This window comes from Terrapene carolina, unplaced genomic scaffold, assembly GCF_002925995.2.
Source record: "Terrapene carolina triunguis isolate 2854851 unplaced genomic scaffold, T_m_triunguis-2.0 Scaffold430, whole genome shotgun sequence".
Classification (NCBI taxonomy): domain Eukaryota; kingdom Metazoa; phylum Chordata; order Testudines; family Emydidae; genus Terrapene; species Terrapene triunguis.
In genome coordinates, this window is record NW_020664781.1 from 85018 (window position 1) to 102734 (window position 17717).

At 42.8% G+C, this 17717-nt stretch overlaps 1 protein-coding gene across 1 annotated transcript in view; it reads left to right on the plus strand.

Annotated features, from left to right (window-relative positions):
* LOC113407839 (disintegrin and metalloproteinase domain-containing protein 20-like) overlaps positions 1–17717 on the plus strand; it is a gene marked incomplete at its 5' end in the record, with an annotated part of 156170 nt that overhangs the window by 82397 nt on the left and 56056 nt on the right. Inside the window, 3 exons of the mRNA XM_029913050.1 lie at positions 4333–4422; positions 7987–8179; positions 13564–13669. Of these exons, the coding sequence (XP_029768910.1) occupies positions 4333–4422; positions 7987–8179; positions 13564–13669 (389 nt within the window). The remainder of the gene's footprint in view (positions 1–4332; positions 4423–7986; positions 8180–13563; positions 13670–17717) is intronic.

A 17717-nucleotide genomic window follows, 5' to 3' on the forward strand; every position in this document is an offset into this window, starting at 1 on the left:
ATTTTACAATCCATGTCCAGCTCCTTATAACTACTCTGGATACCATAGCAAAGAGGTTGAATTCTGGCTTTAAGTGCAAAGTGGAACTCAACCTAAATTATGACATCAGTGCCAGCACCCCCATAATAGATGTGTTGTGCTAATTTAGATGGAATATATGAGTCCAAAGAGTCAAAGTTGTTAACATAACCCAGTCACTGTCCAACATTAACCAGTGTTAAACAAGGTTTGGTATACAGACACCACAACCTACTTAGTATCATGGCAAGCACCCCAAATCCATTTGACCTATTATTAAAGATGCAGAAGAAAAGGAAAAACAGTTCAAGCATTTGAAATGTAAGGTCTTAAAAAAGGCTTTTATTTTAACAATATCCCTTATTCTTTTTCCTTAACTGGACAGAGATTTTAGAAGGAAAAAAAACCTCATTTGGCAGTGTTTTAGAGGTGTCAAAGATGGTAATAACTATTCTTTAGATGGTGTCAAAGAGGAAGGTCAGTTGAAATGGGCTGGAACTGTTGTTTTAGCATTTTTTCTTGAAGTCCGATCCTGACAAACCAAGACAATCACACAAAACAAGATAGAAAAGAACAGCAAAGATAGAAAATGCAACTTCTATTTCTGGTGCTGACCCTTACTTACAACCTTATTATGGGAGAAATACAGGCACAGCACATGGGCTTATCAGCCACTCTGAGACCTGACAAACGTGTACCAACATTGGGCTGTTTAGGGCATTGTTTTTAGCTGCCTTTCTGCTCACAGGCTTACAGCCATGTTGCAAAATATACAGTCTTGGCCAGCTAAGCCAGGCTGTTATTAAACAGAAGGAAAAAGAAGAGCAATGGAAAAGAGAAGAAACAAGGTGGGAAAGGAAGAGGGCAAGCTGGGGAAGATTAGGGGTGGGAGTGGAGAAAGATGAAGTATCACATCCGAGCTGGGGTTCAGCAGAGCATGTGGAGGTGGCAGTGCCCTTCTGGGTTTCTTTCTGTGGCCTTCGTTGGTCAGTGGTATCAGTAAAACCCTCTTTGTTTAATTTAATTCACTCTGTCTCCATCTTACATCTTTTCTTAAACAATTTCATATAACAGGTCATTGTGACAATTTATAAACCTTCACTTTCTTTAGGACTTATTTCCCCTTTCGTGAACAGCTGACATATATCCTCTCTATCTGGTACTATTCTCTTCTTGGTTCTTTTAGACTTAGAGTTAAAAGGGTTTAGTCTTTTCTTCCTGGGAACTGGAAAACCAAGAGATACGCTCTTGTTTGTGGTAATTATTATACAGCATCACTTCAAAGCCTAACTCACTTAAGGCTTCTCTGTACTTGAAATGCAAGAGTGCCACATCTGCAGCACTGCAGTTCTGTCTACACCATGGTGTTGTTTACACCAGGAATGATTTCAGCTTAAATATGTCACACAGGGGTGTGGATTTTTCACACACTTGAGTGACTTAGCTGGATCAACCCAACTTTTTAGTGTAGACAAGGTCTTACACCATCATACACCATGATCTACTTACGTGGGAAGCTTCTGGAGCTAGGGACATCAAGCTCAGCTTTCTTCAGCCTCTTCAGGTTCCCTTCTCAGAACTCTACTAACGTTTCCTCACTTAGCCCATTCTCCAGGCAAGTCTAGCCTGTGACTGTCCTGTCACAATTACTAGATCTCCCTCTTTCAAGATCCACTTTCCAACTGTCACCTTGACCAACCCCTCCCGGGGTTCCACAGCTTGGGTAACTTCACTGGGGTCAGTGTGACATCAGTGGTAACTCAACCAAGCACCACCCATTGTCTGCAGCTAACTTGCATGCCACCGTTCTATTGGTTATAATGACTCTGGTATGAGGAGTGACTGTACACATGTAGCTTTCTTGGCCAATTTCACGGCTCTTTAAACATTATGTGGCTGCATACTAGCTTGGACAGCAGTGCTTAAAAGGCTCCCCACCTTAAAAGGTTGCCTTGGCACCACTCCCATTTTGGCAACACAGCCAGGAGAACTAAGGCAGAAGCACAGGGGGTGCCCTTAAACCATGGAGACATTGGGACTATGCTATCCCCACACCTAATATCACATAGTACCAGTCTCACTAACATAACCCTGCAAGCCAGTAAGTCAATTACAAATTCAGTGTTGTGTCAGAATCACAAGTACACTTTGGTTTTTTTGTGCTACTCTAGTGTATTGGTGAAACTAGGTTTAAAAGTTTATATTAAAATAAAACTATTTAATTTTGTTTTCACATATCTTAAAATCATTAGAAATATCACATATATCTGTGGTACTTATGTGACCCACGTCACTGTAATGACCAGCACCTCTCCATCTTTTTAAACATAAGAACATAAGAACGGCCGTACCGGGTCAGACCAAAGGTCCATCTAGCCCAGTATCCTGTCTATCGACAGTGGCCAATGCCAGGTGCCCCAGAGGGAGTGGACCAACAGGCAATGATCAAGTGATCTCTCTCCTGCCATCCATCTCCATCCTCTGACAAAGAGAGGCTAGGGACACCATTCCTTACCCATCCTGGCTAATAGCCATTAATGGACTTAACTACCATGAATTTATCCAGTTCTCTTTTAAATGCTGTTATAGTCCTAGCCTTCACAACCTCCTCAGGTAAGGAGTTCCACAAGTTGACTGTGCGCTGCGTGAAGAAGAACTTCCTTGTATTTGTTTTAAACCTGCTGCCCATTAATTTCATTTGATGACCCCTAGTTCTTGTATTATGGGAATAAGTAAATAACTTTTCCTTATCCACTTTCTCCACATCACTCATGATTTTATATACCTCTATCATATCCCCCCTTAGTCTCCTCTTTTCCAGGCTGAAGAGTCCTAGCCTCTTTAATCTCTCCTCATATGGGACCTGTTCCAAACCCCTAATCATTTTAGTTGCCCTTTTCTGAACCTTTTCTAGTGCCAGTATATCTTTTTTTAGATGAGACCACGTCTGTACGCAGTATTCGAGATGTGGGCGTACCATTGATTTATATAAGGGCAATAATATATTCTCCGTCTTATTCTCTATCCCCTTTTTAATGATCCCTAACATCCTGTTTGCTTTTTTGACCGCCTCTGCACACTGCACGGACATCTTCAGAGAACTATCCACGATGACTCCAAGATCTTTTTCCTGACTTGTTGTAGCTAAATTAGCCCCCATCATATTGCATGTATAGTTGGGGTTATTTTTCCCAATGTGCATTACTTTACATTTATCCACATTAAATTTCATTTGCCATTTTGTTGCCCAATCACTTAGTTTTGTGAGATCTTTTTGAAGTTCATCACAGTCTGCTTTGGTCTTAACTATCTTGAGCAGTTTAGTATCATCTGCAAACTTTGCCACCTCACTGTTTACCCCTTTCTCCAGATCATTTATAAATAAGTTGAATAGGATTGGTCCGAGGACTGACCCTTGGGGAACACCACTAGTTACCCCTCTCCATTCTGAGAATTTACCATTAATTCCTACCCTTTGTTCCCGGTCTTTTAACCAGTTCTCAATCCATGAATGGACCTTCCCTTTTATCCCATTTAATGTATTTATACTCAAACACACCTGTGAGATAGTATTTCTCTATTGCCCCATTTTTACAGATAGGGGACTGAGGAAGAGAAAAACTTAGTGACTTGTCCAAGCTCTAGCAGAGCAGGGAATTGAACCCAGTGTCCTTTGTCCCAGGCTGCTGGACCATCCTTCCTCTGTTGGTAGCATTCTCTTTGGAGTCTTTGTGTAGCAGAAATAGCAAATAATAAGAATAATACTTTATAAAAATGCTGTGTAATTAGAACTATGGTTAGGTTGACCATATTTCCCAAAGGGAAAACGGGACACCATGTCGGGCTATCCTGAGCCGCCTCCTCCACCCTCCCCACACTGAGCTGACCCCAAACGCTCATCTGGGCCCTGCCTGCCCCCCTGCATGAGTCTATGGCTGGAGCTAGCATTGTTGCTCGCTCGAGCTCTGCCTCCTCCCCTGTGTGAGGCTGGCATCACCACTTACCCACTCCTGCACATTCCTCTGCACCCCACTTTTTTTTGACAAAAGAGGGCATTTGTCCCGTTTGTTGGCAAGAGCAAATGGGAAAAATGCCCACTTTTGCCAAAAAGGTTGAGTCAGCTGGGACAGGGGTTAGAAAAGGGACTGCCCTGGCCAAAACAGGGCATATTTTGAGAAATGGGAGTTTGTCTCTCAAATTCACTGAGTTTTGTTACCCTTTGAAATCAAACAATAAATGGTAAGAGTGGTGTTATTACAGGAGAGTCCCACAACAGATTTTTAAGGTGAGGTGCCATTCATTTTGTACTTGAAGGTGTGCCTACGGAGTGGTTGTTGCCTATCCAATTGTACAATAAAGCCAGGTGCTGCCTGTATTTCTGGACTTTGCTGCAAAAACTGTCAGGTAAGAAAAACATATAGTAGGTTTTGTATTTAATGGTAAACTGAATGTTTAATTACTTTCTTTTAAAGTTAACACCAGTGGCAATGCTATTCATTTTCACAGTTTCCTTCTCAAGTACTAGATTTGCTAATCCCATGTAGATGTGTTGGGATTAGAGCTGGGCAACTTGTTTTTAGCAAATAGTTGCCTAACCCAAAACTATTCGCTACTTCATGTAGAGTTCACTGAATGATTTTGACCAAACCAAAATATCGAAATGTTTCAATGATGTTCAAATCAAATGTTTTTGTTTTGACTTTAGGCATTTTGACAAAAGCAAAAGAGGAAAAATTTGCAAAATTCTGGGGATAGGGCTCCCTTATAACTATTAGCCCAATGGCTAGGATCCTCTCCTGGGATGTGGGAAGCTGATATACAATTCCCCCCCTTTGGCTGATGTGGAGAAGGGACTTAAACTTGGGTTTCCTATATTACAGGAGAGTGCCCTAGCCACTGGGATATGGGGTGTCAGTGTATCTCAATGTCACCTGTTGAAGCTGTTCCATTTTTAATAAATAATTAAGTAGTCATTGGAGTAGGGACTTGAACTTGGGTCCCCTATATCCTAGGTAAATGCCCAAACTACCAGCCTAGAGAATCATTCTCACTTTCCTTCCTAGGCCCAATAACTATCCATTATCATTATGCATGACTGAATAATCATTGGGCCAGGGAAAGCTTGAGAATGATTCTATAACCTGGCAGTTATGGCACCCACCTAAGATAGCAGCTAAACCTGTCAGTGACAGACTGGTGAGAGGGTGAAAGGACCTGCCCATCAACATCCTCTCCAGAATGTTCTGCCTCCATTGGCAGTGCATGTTACCAAGCCCTATCGGAATGTCTACTCAGCTTTTGGGAGTGAGCCTCCCAGCCTAGGTCATCAGACTTGTGCTAGCAGTGTGTGCTCTAGCGTACTGTGTAGACAGTGCTTTGATATTGCGTCTTGGGCTGGAGCTCAGACTCCAAACCTAGGGTGGGTGGAGTGGGCTTGAGAGCACAAGTTCCAGCCTGAGTCAAAATGTCAAAGCACCGTCTACACAGCTAAAAATAGTGCACTAGCACAAGCTCTGCTAGCACAAGTCTGTGGACCTTGGCTGGGAAGCTCGCTCCCAAATGCTGTGTAGACGTACCCTATGTGACTTCAAAACATCCCCAAATTGATATTTCCCCCAATATTATCTTCCTACATGGACTTCCAATTTCTCTCTATTGTCCTTCTCTTCCTTCATGGTCATTCTTGGCTTCCTGCCATAGCCTGGACCACCTTTATTTCCAGAGTCATCTGAGCCTGAGAAGAAAAGGAGAGCCAAGTCTCCATCTCCCAGTACAAGGCATCCTTATTTAGATGGAAAGAAGTTCTTCTGCTCCCTCTGGAGATCTCTCAGATTCCTCAGATCAACTGGAGAAGACATAGTTGACAGCCAGGCTCCCAACTAAGGGTTCTGCAATAAAGGATAAAGTCACCTCCTCTAGACTCTAGAAAAGCCTATGTCAATAGCAGAGAGTTCTTGTGCTATCACTGATGCAATAAATGTGATATCTGCTGCCACAGGATCCAGTACAGTAGCAGAAAGTGCTTCCATTCAGCTCACCCTATAGATCAGTATCTTAACTGGTCAGGAAATACGGGACTCAGCAGAGAAGCTCCCTGGGACTGGAGAAAATCTTTCTCTACCATCCTTTCAGACCTTTACTTCTGTTTTCATGAGTAGGAGCCCTCTCAGAGCAATCCAGCTTCATCACACCACCTGATCCTTCCACCCCAGTTGCTCAGGAAAACTGGGGAAACATTCCAAATGATATTTCTGATAGATATGTAGTGTTGGGCACACGGATAGGCCTTTTCCCCCCAGTGCCCAGTTATTCAGAAATATTTGCCACAAGGCTGCATTTACTCAAAGATTCATGGAATCCTCTAGAATCAACATAGGAGGATGCATCCAGACTCTACTTTCAGGTCACAGATAAAACAAAACACATTCTTACAGATCTACTTTGCTACCCCAGACCTGTCTTTCTTTCTGAAAACAGAAATCTCAGCCTCTGTCTCTGATTTCTCCTTGTGGGTGTCCAGCCATCAGCTCAAGCTCAACATAGCTACAACAGAACTCTTCAGCTGTTTCTCTCCAGCCCCTCCACACCCTCCCCACTACCTCCTTTCTTGATCACTGGACAATACTATCATGTCTGTCCCTTAGGCCTGTAACCTGGGTGCCATCTTTGGCTTAGACCTCTGTCTAGGACCTCAAATCTAGGCAGTTTGTAAACCTTGCCAATTCTTTCTGTATAACATATCTAAGATATGGCCTTTCTTTTCCAATCACATACCTAAAACTCATCCTTGTTTCCATCATCTCAATTTGATTACTGCAACATCCTTTTCTCTGGTCTTGACAAATGCAATCTTTGCCCACTCATATTCTTTCAGAGTGCTGCTGCAAATTTCGTTTTCCTAGTCTGTCACTTTGATCATGTCACCTGCCTCTTTGCTTCCCTCCACTGACTCCCTCTTCTCTATCACATTTGTCTTCACCTAATTGTCTTTACCTTCAAGGCCCTTCATGGCCAATCCCCACCATATCATCTCTTGTTTGCTATTGAGCGCTCAACGCTCAACTCCAATCTACCCATGATGCCAGCCTCCATTACTCACTTGTTAAATTTTCAAACAAGGACTTTCATGCTTTCTCCCATGCTGCCCCGCATGTTTGGGAGGAGCTCTCCATAAACATTGATTAAAACTAAGCAATTACCCTCCAAAACCCATCTCAAAACTCTCCTTTTCCTTAATGCCTACCAAAAATTGACAGTAGTTAGGCCGCTGGTGAGCTGATACCACTGCCTAGCTAGCTGTCCAATACTGTCAAACTGTTTCCTTGTATGCTCCCACATCTATCTGTATCCATCATTTGTCCCTTGTCTTATACTTGGGTTCTGGCTCTTTGGGGCAGGACTGTCTTGTTCTGTGTTTGTACAGCACCAAGCAAAATGGGGTCTGCTTCCTTGACTACGGCTCCTAAGTGCTACAGTAATACCACTTGTACTAAGTGCTCATTCTGGAGAGGATATAGATAGGTGGGTCCCATCCCACTCTCCCCAGTGACTGACAGATCCAGCTTCTGAATACTGTGGGTGAAGTGTCCCCAGCTCTAGTCTCAGCAGACTCAACATGGAAAAAAATGAGTAGATGGGCAAAAACTATTTTTTCTTTCTTCATTGTTATTGATTACAAGCATGAAAAGTTGATCGTCATTTGGGAGTGGAAAAGAATCACGCATTTTAAATATTGGAATTAGAGTGCACTCCTTAATAAACAGCAAAAGGAGTATTTATGTTGCATCTTTCTCTTATCTTATCTGTGTTAAAATAAATGGCAAAGAAACTGCAGGTGGTTTTTTTCTTACCTGTTAGATGTTTGGGGACTTCTAAAACAAACATATTTTAAGAAGGTAAATGGTGGCTCATGAAGTAGGCCTCCAGAGAGAAATCACATCCAGATCCTTGTATTCTTATTTGTAACAGTTTCATAGACAAGGGAAAATATGCAGAGAAAGTATTGGTGAGTGTGACCTTCCTGAGTACTGCAATGGGACTTCAGACTGGTGCCCAGAGGATGTATTTAAGCAAGATGGAACTCCATGCGGTGACAATGACTGTTGTTTCCAAGGGAGATGCCGTAACCACGAGAGACAGTGCAAAGCTGTATTTGGCAAAGGCAAGACCTGCATAATTATTTAGAAAAACACATAGCCACATCAATTAACTCTTACGAAATTGGCCAGTTCTTAAATAATACCTAATCCCAAGAGGGCAAACAGACTTCTTTGGCCAGGGGGCTCTGCACAAAGGAGAGAGAGTTTGTGTGCCTGCTGAGAGTGGCTGCAGTCTTGGTTGATCCTGCCTCACATCTGCTAGGAATCTGTCCTTCTCCCTGAGCTTCCCCGTCTAATCAGTGGATTTTGCATATCATGCCTACAGATAAGGATTGTTATTCTATAACACCAATCACTGAAATAGCTAAACAGTCTCACTGTGCCCTACTTCCCCTGTTGGTGGAGTCTACATGCTTCCTCAACTCAGGAAGCAATAGAAGAGGTTTGGACTGGCTCCTAGCACACAAGACAGCTGACTTTGGGAACAGGTGGTTTGGAAAGTTGGGGTAGATATCTTCTTAAGTGATATGAGTGTCTTCTTTGGCTACAGAAGGTGCTAAGTGAGAGCTAATGAGATGGGAAGCATTTTAAAGAGGAAAGAGGGCTGAGATACGCAGGAAGAATGTAGTCATTCTCAATATCTACTTTGGTGTGATAGGGTGGACTAGATCTGGAGGCCCCCTGCTGGAGGCCTTGTGGCCCTGCCTCTTCCTTCCCCAGAAAAGAGCAGAGAAGTCCTCCAGTCAGCCAATCAGAGGAGCTGCTGGAGTGACCAATCAGGGGCCAGAAGTGCTATATAAATGGAAGCAGCAGAGGCAGAGCTGCCAGTTCCTTCTGTAGGTCAAAGAGGGAGGACTGGGTGCCTGGAAGAGCAATAGAACCATGGACAGGTCAGTGCAGGCAGGCTGACCCCAGGGCACTGAACCCAGAATCTAGCCAGACTGGGGGAGGGCTGTGATGGGCCCTGCTGTTCTGGTTGAAGACTGAGCCCAGGGAGGGCTGCCGAAAGGACATCAATGGAAGGTACTGAGATGGGCCCCTGTTGGGCTCTTAAAGAAGGCAGTACCTCTGGAGAGGAAACCTTGGTTCTATGTCCACATACCAGGGCCGTGAAAAAGAACTGGTGATTGTATAACCCAGAATGGGGGACTGTGTCTGACTGAAGGGCTGAGTCACTGAAGACCCGCCCAAGAACCATCAGCCGGGGAGGCACTCATGAGAAGCAAATGCAGCCCCATTGTAAGAACTGAAAGAAAAGCAGGCATACACCCAACCAGAAAGGGAGCACCTGTGAGATATGGGTGCCTTGGTCATAGTACAGGGGAGTCCAGTGTTAAAACATTTTATTCCAGGTACTTTCTAATCCCAAAGAAGGACTGAGATCTCTGTCTTATAATAGACCCAAAGAAACTCAATTCTTTGACCCTGGCTCAACCAGGCTATCTTCAATTATCTGAAACTCAAAAAAAAAGAATCCTGCTAAAAGTGGAAACTATATCAAATTACAAAGGATGAATATAAACAAAGAACACAAGTATGTAGGGAAATATTAGAAAGGCCAATACACAAAATGAGACTAAACTAGCTAGAGACATAAAGGGTGATAGGAAAACATTCTACCACTACATAAGAAGCAAGAGGAAGATCAAGTAAAGGATAGGCCTGTTACTCAGTGAAGGGAGGGGGAAACAATAACAGAAAATATGGAAATGGTTGAAGTGCTAAATGACTTTTTTGATTCAGTTTTCATCAGAAAGGTTAGTAGCGATTGGATGTCCAACATCGTGAATACCAGGGAAAATGAAGTAGTATGAGAGGCTAAAATAGGGAAGGAAGAAGTTAAAAATTACTTGGACAAGTTAGATATCTTCAAGTCATCAGGGCCTGATGAAAAACATCCTAGAGTACTCAAGGAGCAGACAGAGGCGATGTCTGAGCTATTACCGATTATCTTTGAAAACTCATGGAAGATGGGAGCGATTCCAGAGGACTGGAAAAGGGCAAATATGGTGCCCATCTATAGAAAGGAAAACAACAACCCAGGGAATTACAGACCAATCAGCTTAACTTCAGTCTCCAGAAAGATAATAGAGCAATTAATCAGGCAATCAGTTTGCAAACATCTAGAAGATAATAAGGGGATAAGTAATAGTCAGCATGGATTTGTCAAGAACAAATAGCCAACCCAACACATTAGCTTTCTTTGACAGAGTAACAAGCCTTCTGGCTGTGGGGGAGTGGTAGATGTGGTATATCTTGACTTTAGTAAGGCTTTTGATACTGTCTTGCATGGCCTTTTCATAAACAAACTAGGGAAATTCAACCTAGATGGAACTACTATAAGGTCTCTGTGTATACATGATCAATGGTTCAAAGTCAAGCTGGAAGGGCATATCAAGTGGGATCCCGCAGGGATCAGTTCTGGGTGCTATTCAGTTCAATATCTTCATCAATTATTTAGATAATGGCATAAAGAGTACACTTACAAAGTTTGTGGATGACATCAAGCTAGGAGGGGTTGCAAATTCTTTGCTGGATGGGATTAAAATTTAAAAATGATCTGGACAAACTGGAGAAATGATCTGAAGGAAATAGGATGAAAATTCAATAAGGACAAATGCAAAGTACTCCACTTAGGAAGAAGCAATCAATCAATTGCACACATATAAAATAGGAAATGACTGCCTAGGAAGGGGGTACTGAAGAAAGGGATCTGGGGATCATAGTGGATCACAAGCTTAAGTGTTCTAGCTTCAAATGGAAGAGAGTCAGACTCTACATAAAGAGTAGTAATGTAGCTACAACAATGGCTCCAGTTCATCATATTTTAGAATAACTGCTACAGCTGACAAGTATCAGGGGGTTGCCGTGTTAGTCTGTATCCACAAAAACAACAAGGAGTCCGGTGGCACCTTAAAGACTAACAGATATATTTGGCCATAAGTTTTCAGATGCATCTGAAGAAGTGAGGTTTTTTACCCACGAAAGCTTATGCCCAAATATATCTGTTAGTCTTTAAGGTGCCACCAGACTCCTTGTTGCTACAGCTGAAACTTTTAGACCTTTTTTATCAGCAATTAATGTCCATCTAGCAGCTATATTGGTATACGACTCTCTCATAGATAACAAGTCTGTATTCACACACAACATAGTTAAGACCTTCATGAAAGGGTTCAGTAAATCTTCCTACACGTTAAAGACCCTTATCCAGCATGGAACCTCCAGTGGCTAATGAAGCTTCCATTTGAGCCAATAGCAGAATGGTGTTTATTTTAACTCTCAGTTAAAACAGCCTTTATCATAGAATCATAGAAATGTAGGGCTGGAAGGGACCATGAGAGGTCATGAAGTCTAGCCCCCTGTGCTGAGTCAGGACCAAATAAACCTAGACCATCCCTGACAAGTATTTGTCCAACCTGTTCTAAAAAAACCTCCAATGGGGATTCCAAAGCCTCACTTAGAAGCCTATTCCATAGCTTAACTAACCTTATAGTTGGAAAGTTTTTCCTAATATCTAATCTAAACTCCCTTTCTGCAGGAAGTGAGATAGCCATACCATCTGTGTAGTTACGGCGGGCTGCTCTGTGTTGAAGTACTCTAAATTCCTAAGGTACTAGCAGCATACTTAGTGTACAGCAACTTTGAAGCAAGTCCTGTAGGTGGTTCAGCAGCTAAGCCTTGTAGATGATAGTCCTGATAGGTCCCAATAATCACTCAGCCCAATGGTTAAGTGAAAGGGTAATGCGCTAGGGCTGGCAGGGAAGGAAAAGTCTGCAAATATGCTAGGTATAAAGGCTTAAGAGTTACAGTTCAAGGTTCATAATAGGGGGTTCTTGTTTTGGGCCGTGGGGCAGTCCTATTGAAAATCAGGGTTCTTCAGGATAGTGCCTGGGGTGCCCTTTCCAGTCCAGTCCCTATTGAAGTGAATAGGCTCTTGCTAGTTTCCAAGCCATGCTCAGTTTCTCTCATTGGGGCCCTCTGCTCTGGCTTCCTGTCACTGCCCCATAAGTCCCATACACACTTGCTCCCAGCTGTAACATTCAGCAGTCACAGCCTGTTCCACACATGGCTCCGCATACAGCTCCTGGTTTGTCATGTGGCTGCTGCTTTTTAAACAAACAGAGCCCAGCCCCTCCTGGTTCAGGACCTTTTCTCCTGCCCAGAGAAAAAGGAAATACAGTGTGAAGGGCTAATGGGGGTTGAAGTCTCTTGCTTAGCCAATCCATCACATCTGCTAGAAGAGAGTAAATTGCAGGCCGTCATGGTTGATCAACCAGTCACTGTTTTTCATAAGGATAGAGGAGAGCTACATCTCCATCCCTAATGTGGTGACTGAGTTTTAACTTTATCTGTCAATTAACTCACTAGTATTTTTTTCTAAGGCCACGCCTGTGCAGGATAAAACACGCTTCTTATTGTAGGTGCCCAAAGATCTTTAGCTTATTATTTCAATAGGGCTAAATGATTCAGATAGTGCTGTAATCTATTCATTTCTATCCTGATAAAAAGAAACAAGTCCTCAGGTCTCCTACACGCTCAGAATTAGTTAAGCTGTACTTTCACGAGACCTACACTTTAGCATCAGACCCTATTCTGGATAGAATTCAGTCACATTCCACTAGGACCAAGGCAGCTTCAATGGTATGCCTTAGACATATTCCTTTTATACAGATCTGTAGTGTTGCAACTTTGAACTCTTTGCAAACATTTTACAAAACCCTATTCTTTGTATTTAGGATCCAGATTGGATCACAATTTGGCAGGGCAGTACTTCAATCTCTCTCTGTTATAGGACCCATCTCCATCCAAAGGGAGTACTGCTTGTCTAACTGTCCCACAAGGTGGAATATGCAGAGGACACTCGAAGAAGAAATGGAAGTTATCAACCTGTAACCAGAATTCAAGTTGTACTCTGTATATTCACTCTCCACACTCAACCTTCCTCTTCTTTAGAGTCCTAAGTACAACCTGAGAATGGGAGGAAGTGGTGGAAGTCACTGAGGTGGGTGAAGTGCCATGCCCCCTGTTATAGCCTTGCTAGGGTGACCAGACAGCAAATGTGGAAAATCAGGACAGGGGGCGGGGCTAATAGGAGCCTATATAAGAAAAAGACCCCAAACTTGGGACTCTCGCTATAAAAGCGGGACATCTGGTCACCCTAAGCCTTGCCCTCACAAAATTCAGGAACAGTGAGGGCAGGGGTGGGAGAGTATGTGAGAGTTCCAACCAGCACTGCTACCTAAAGGTTCCATCATCATATCTGCACTAGGGGTGCCTCCCATGAGTGTGAATATGCAGACTTCATTCCAAAGAACTCTGGTTACAGATGAATAACTTCAGTTTCCCCTTAACTCCTTGAAATGATTGGAGGAATGAATAGAATACATTGTGTGCTTTATTTCTGTCTTGTCATTTACCTTGTGCTTCCCCCCACCTCCCCTTGCAGCAGCACATCTGGCCCCATTGAGTTGTTTCAAAGCAGTGAATACTAAAGGTGACCGGTGTGGCAACTGCGGTGGGGATGGACTTACTTACAATAAGTGTCAAGACAAGTAAGTTATATATATATTGATGTCTCTGATCCACTGGAAAATGTACTAAGAAGAAACCACTGTAAAAAACAAACAAACAAAACCCCTTATTTTAAGTAGTGTCAGAAAATAAATCAGACAAGTGAGAGGAGATGCAGAGGGCATTTTATGAGCAGTACAGTTTGTTTAAACCCTTCATTTTCACCCCCACTGTGTTTAATAAGGCTTGATTTTTTTAAAGGTAGTTATACATATTCTTCTGTGCAGGCCAGGAGGAGACAGAAGCAGCATTGGTACTAGCAATGTGACTCTTCCAAACCATAGCAATTATATTATGACTCCCTCATTTCCTAGCTCCCCTTCATCACTTAACCTGTGGCTTTTAAGGCCTTCTCTCCTAGATCAGACCAATCCTCTCATTAATTAAACAGGGGGAGGATGATCATAAGGCTGATTGAGGCTAATCAAGGATGATCCAGGGAACAAAGGCTCAAGCAGTCCCCAAACACACAGTCCCAACTGATCCTGTAACTTTAAGTAACCTGAAAGAGAGAGAAACAAGCAGTCAAACAAACTCTCTAACCTCAAGATTAGTAGTCCTGAACTGCCCGTGGGGTGCTTTTCTCTTGTTAAGTTAATAAGAGGTATTATTTTCCCAAATTACTGAGAGTCCAGAAAACAGGACTGCTAATATAAATGGGAATAGAAGGGCAATGAAGGGGTGACCTGTCTCCTCTCCATCCAACCCCACCACCTTTTCTCACACAAGGATCTGGGCTGGCAGTTTAGTTTAATAAGAAGTCAAGAAACTTTAATGAAAGTTTGTTTCATCAACACACAGCCCATTTGGGCTCCTTTCTTGGGGTAAGTGTCCAAAAACAAACTTAAAAACAGAATTTCCCCAGTCACTTACAGAATCCCAAAAATCTATCCCAGGTCATGCCTCTTACCTCAGAGCCTTGGCAAATGAAAAAGGTTCCTTCCCAGGGTCTCTCTTATCCATTTGACTCTGAGAAGCTGCAATCTGTCCATCCTTCCTCCCCAAGAAATGCTTCAGCTCTTTTATAGGGGATCAGCTGCTTGGGGTTCCTTCCTGTGCCAGGTCTCTTTGGTTGAGTTATTTAGCAAGACTGCTCCAGGCTTCAAGTCTCCTCATACTGGGTTTTTCCTCATATTGGGTTCTTCAAGTCTCCTGCAGGGCAGCTCTCTCGCTCCATCTCGCTCCTTTTCTTTCTCACAATGGGCCAAAGAACTTTGTTTCAGGATAGGTGAGTTCTGTTGGTTATCAGGAATAACAGTTTATAATTGTTTACTATGCTCAATCTTAACTTAATCCTGTGAACTCAAAGAAAGTATTGATATTATTTAGAAGAAGTCATTTGACGAGCTGTTTTAAGACAGGCCAAGTAATGAATGTTAAGAATCTTAAATCCAATTAAATCCCAACCTTTTCTGTTTACCAATAATTGATATTCTCTCCAGGAATTCTATGTTCTCCAGGAATAAAGGGTCTAATCATTTGGTACATAACAGGAGAAACTGTTAACAAAAAGCATTTCAGTATCACAATAAAACCAGTTTTTTAATCTAATCTATTGACAGCATTCCAGTTAACTTCCTGTCACCAATCTATATTGAACTCTTCAGAAGGTTGCCCTTGGATAGGTTTTCATGAGCTTTCTCTGGTGACAGCTTCTTTGTTCTTCTTATGTATCTGTAGCACTTTGTTTGTAGAGATAGACAGGATGAATTGATGGGTGTTATGTGTTGTAGCAGAGGCTGAGGGTGTTCATTGCAGAGTTTTTATACTCTTCTTCCTATTGTCGTGAAATTATAGGAAAATACACCTCTCTAAGTCTTGTCGTCCTTTCACTGGCTCCATGCCTTCAAGGGCTGGTTTTAGTGACACCTGCAGCTTGTAAATATGCAGTCTGCTTAATGACTATGCAATGAATGAAGAATTAATATGCTTCTAATTGTCTTTATTCTTCTGTGGCAGGAAAATCTCAGATAACTTGTAGAGTTTTAATTTTCTTTTTATCCTGTCTATTTTCTGAGATATTCCTTCAGTTATATTAGAATTCAACAGGAGATAAAATTCTGTTCTCAAAAAGTCCTAATTCTCCTGTTCTTTATGTTAAAGAGAGCTTGTAGCTTAAATAGTTATTAAAGAAATTGTTGATTCTTAATAATTTTGGAGAGATGATTCTTTTTGTCTTCCTGAGTTGGGTGAGGGAGTTGCTTATGTACTGTTAAATAATTAAGTAATCCCTCACCAATATAAATATTCTATACTTTAAATAGCTTCTTGTATTATTAATCAGTTTAGTAGTTTATAGTACTAAATTCCATTCTGGTACATATAACATTTGACATAGCAATGATATTAGGAAATTATATTAGAAGCTTTGCATTTAGGTAACATATTTACAAGTATGCATTTCATAGAGATGTTTGCCATTTCAACATGTAAGAAATAAACAAAAGGTTTATAACATTTCCAACTATATACATTTTTCTTAAAGGCTTTTCTTTGCGAAAAGAGAAGGGAAGGGTTCACTTTATGCTTAGAGAACACATCCCTACATTCCTCTGTGAAATATCCTGAGTAAAGAACATCCTCACATTGTGTTACATGACCAGGTTTTTCCTAAAATATCTTCTTTACAATGTTTGTTTTCTTGAGATAAGGATTTATATGTCTACTGAACGGGTATCTTATACCAGGCAGAAGTGCCATGGTCTTGATAAGACACTCTTTTCATTTAGTTGCCTTTTAGACCAAATGGTGTTGCCAGTTGCTATTTTTAGAATTAAATCTCCTATCAAATATTCTATAGAAAGCACCCATCACAACAACCATATTTACATCTATATCCAAATAATTAGTATAAAGAAATTGGCATAGAAAGTTAAAGCAAAATAAAGTTCAAAATGGAGCTTTTCTGAGTTTGTATATTCCCTCTTATGAGTAATAAATATGGTCAGATCTCCCTGGACATTTGGGGACATATCCCCAAGATAACTGAAAGCAGAAGCCTCTTGGAATTCCTTTGATTAGCTTGAACATCTCATAACATAACTAACTAAAAACATAACATGCATTGTCCTATTCACCAAGCATCCTGGCTACAACATACATGTAGATGTATCTTAATATTCAGGAAAAGTGCAAATAACTTTGTAATTAATTTATATTGTAAGAATAATTTAATAAATACCCATTTTTGTTTTGATATTGAGGTATTTCCACAGACCACTCTCTGAGCACATTCCCCTTGCCTGAGATTCTCCCAATCTTCAACCAGGTCTTGGGCATGGTGAACCAACCATGATTAAGGCTCTATGTTTGTCATAGCAGTCATGGAAGTCACGGATTCCGTGATCTCCATAACTTCTGCAGCAGCTGGTGTGCCTGGCCCGGGGGCCACCTGAGCAGCTTGGGCAGCCTCTGGGCCAGGTGCACCTGCCACTTCTGGGGCAGTCTCATGCCGCCACGCCGCCCAGCAGCAGAAGTTTGGGGGGGAGGGGCTGGGGTGCGGGGCAGTGCTTACCGGGGGAGCCCCCAGAAGGGTGACATGAACTCCCCTCCCTCAGCTCCTAGCTCCACGTGCTGCCTCCGCCCACAGGCACTGCACCCGCAGCTCCCATTGGCCACAGTTCCCAGCTAATGGGAGCTGCAGAACCGTGGCTTGGGGCGGAGCGGAGGCAGCACAGGGGTGGGCAAACTATGGCCCCCGGGCCGGATACGGCCCCTCAGGGCTTTGGGTCCAGCCCGCGGGATTGCCACCCCGTGTCGCCGCTCCCGGATGTCCAACACTATGTCCCTGCGGCCCCTGGTGGGGGCGGGGCAGAGGGCTCAGTGCACTGCCCTTGCCTGCAGGCACTGCCCCCCGCAGCTCCCATTGGCTGGGAACAGGGAGCCAGTGGGAGCTTCGGGGGAGGTACCCACAGGCAAGTGCAGCGCGTGGAGCCCTCTTCCCCCCCCCCTGCCCCCAGGGGCTGCAGGGATGTGGTGCCAGCCACTTCCGGGAGCAGCGCGGGGCCAGGGCAGACAGAGAGGGAGCCT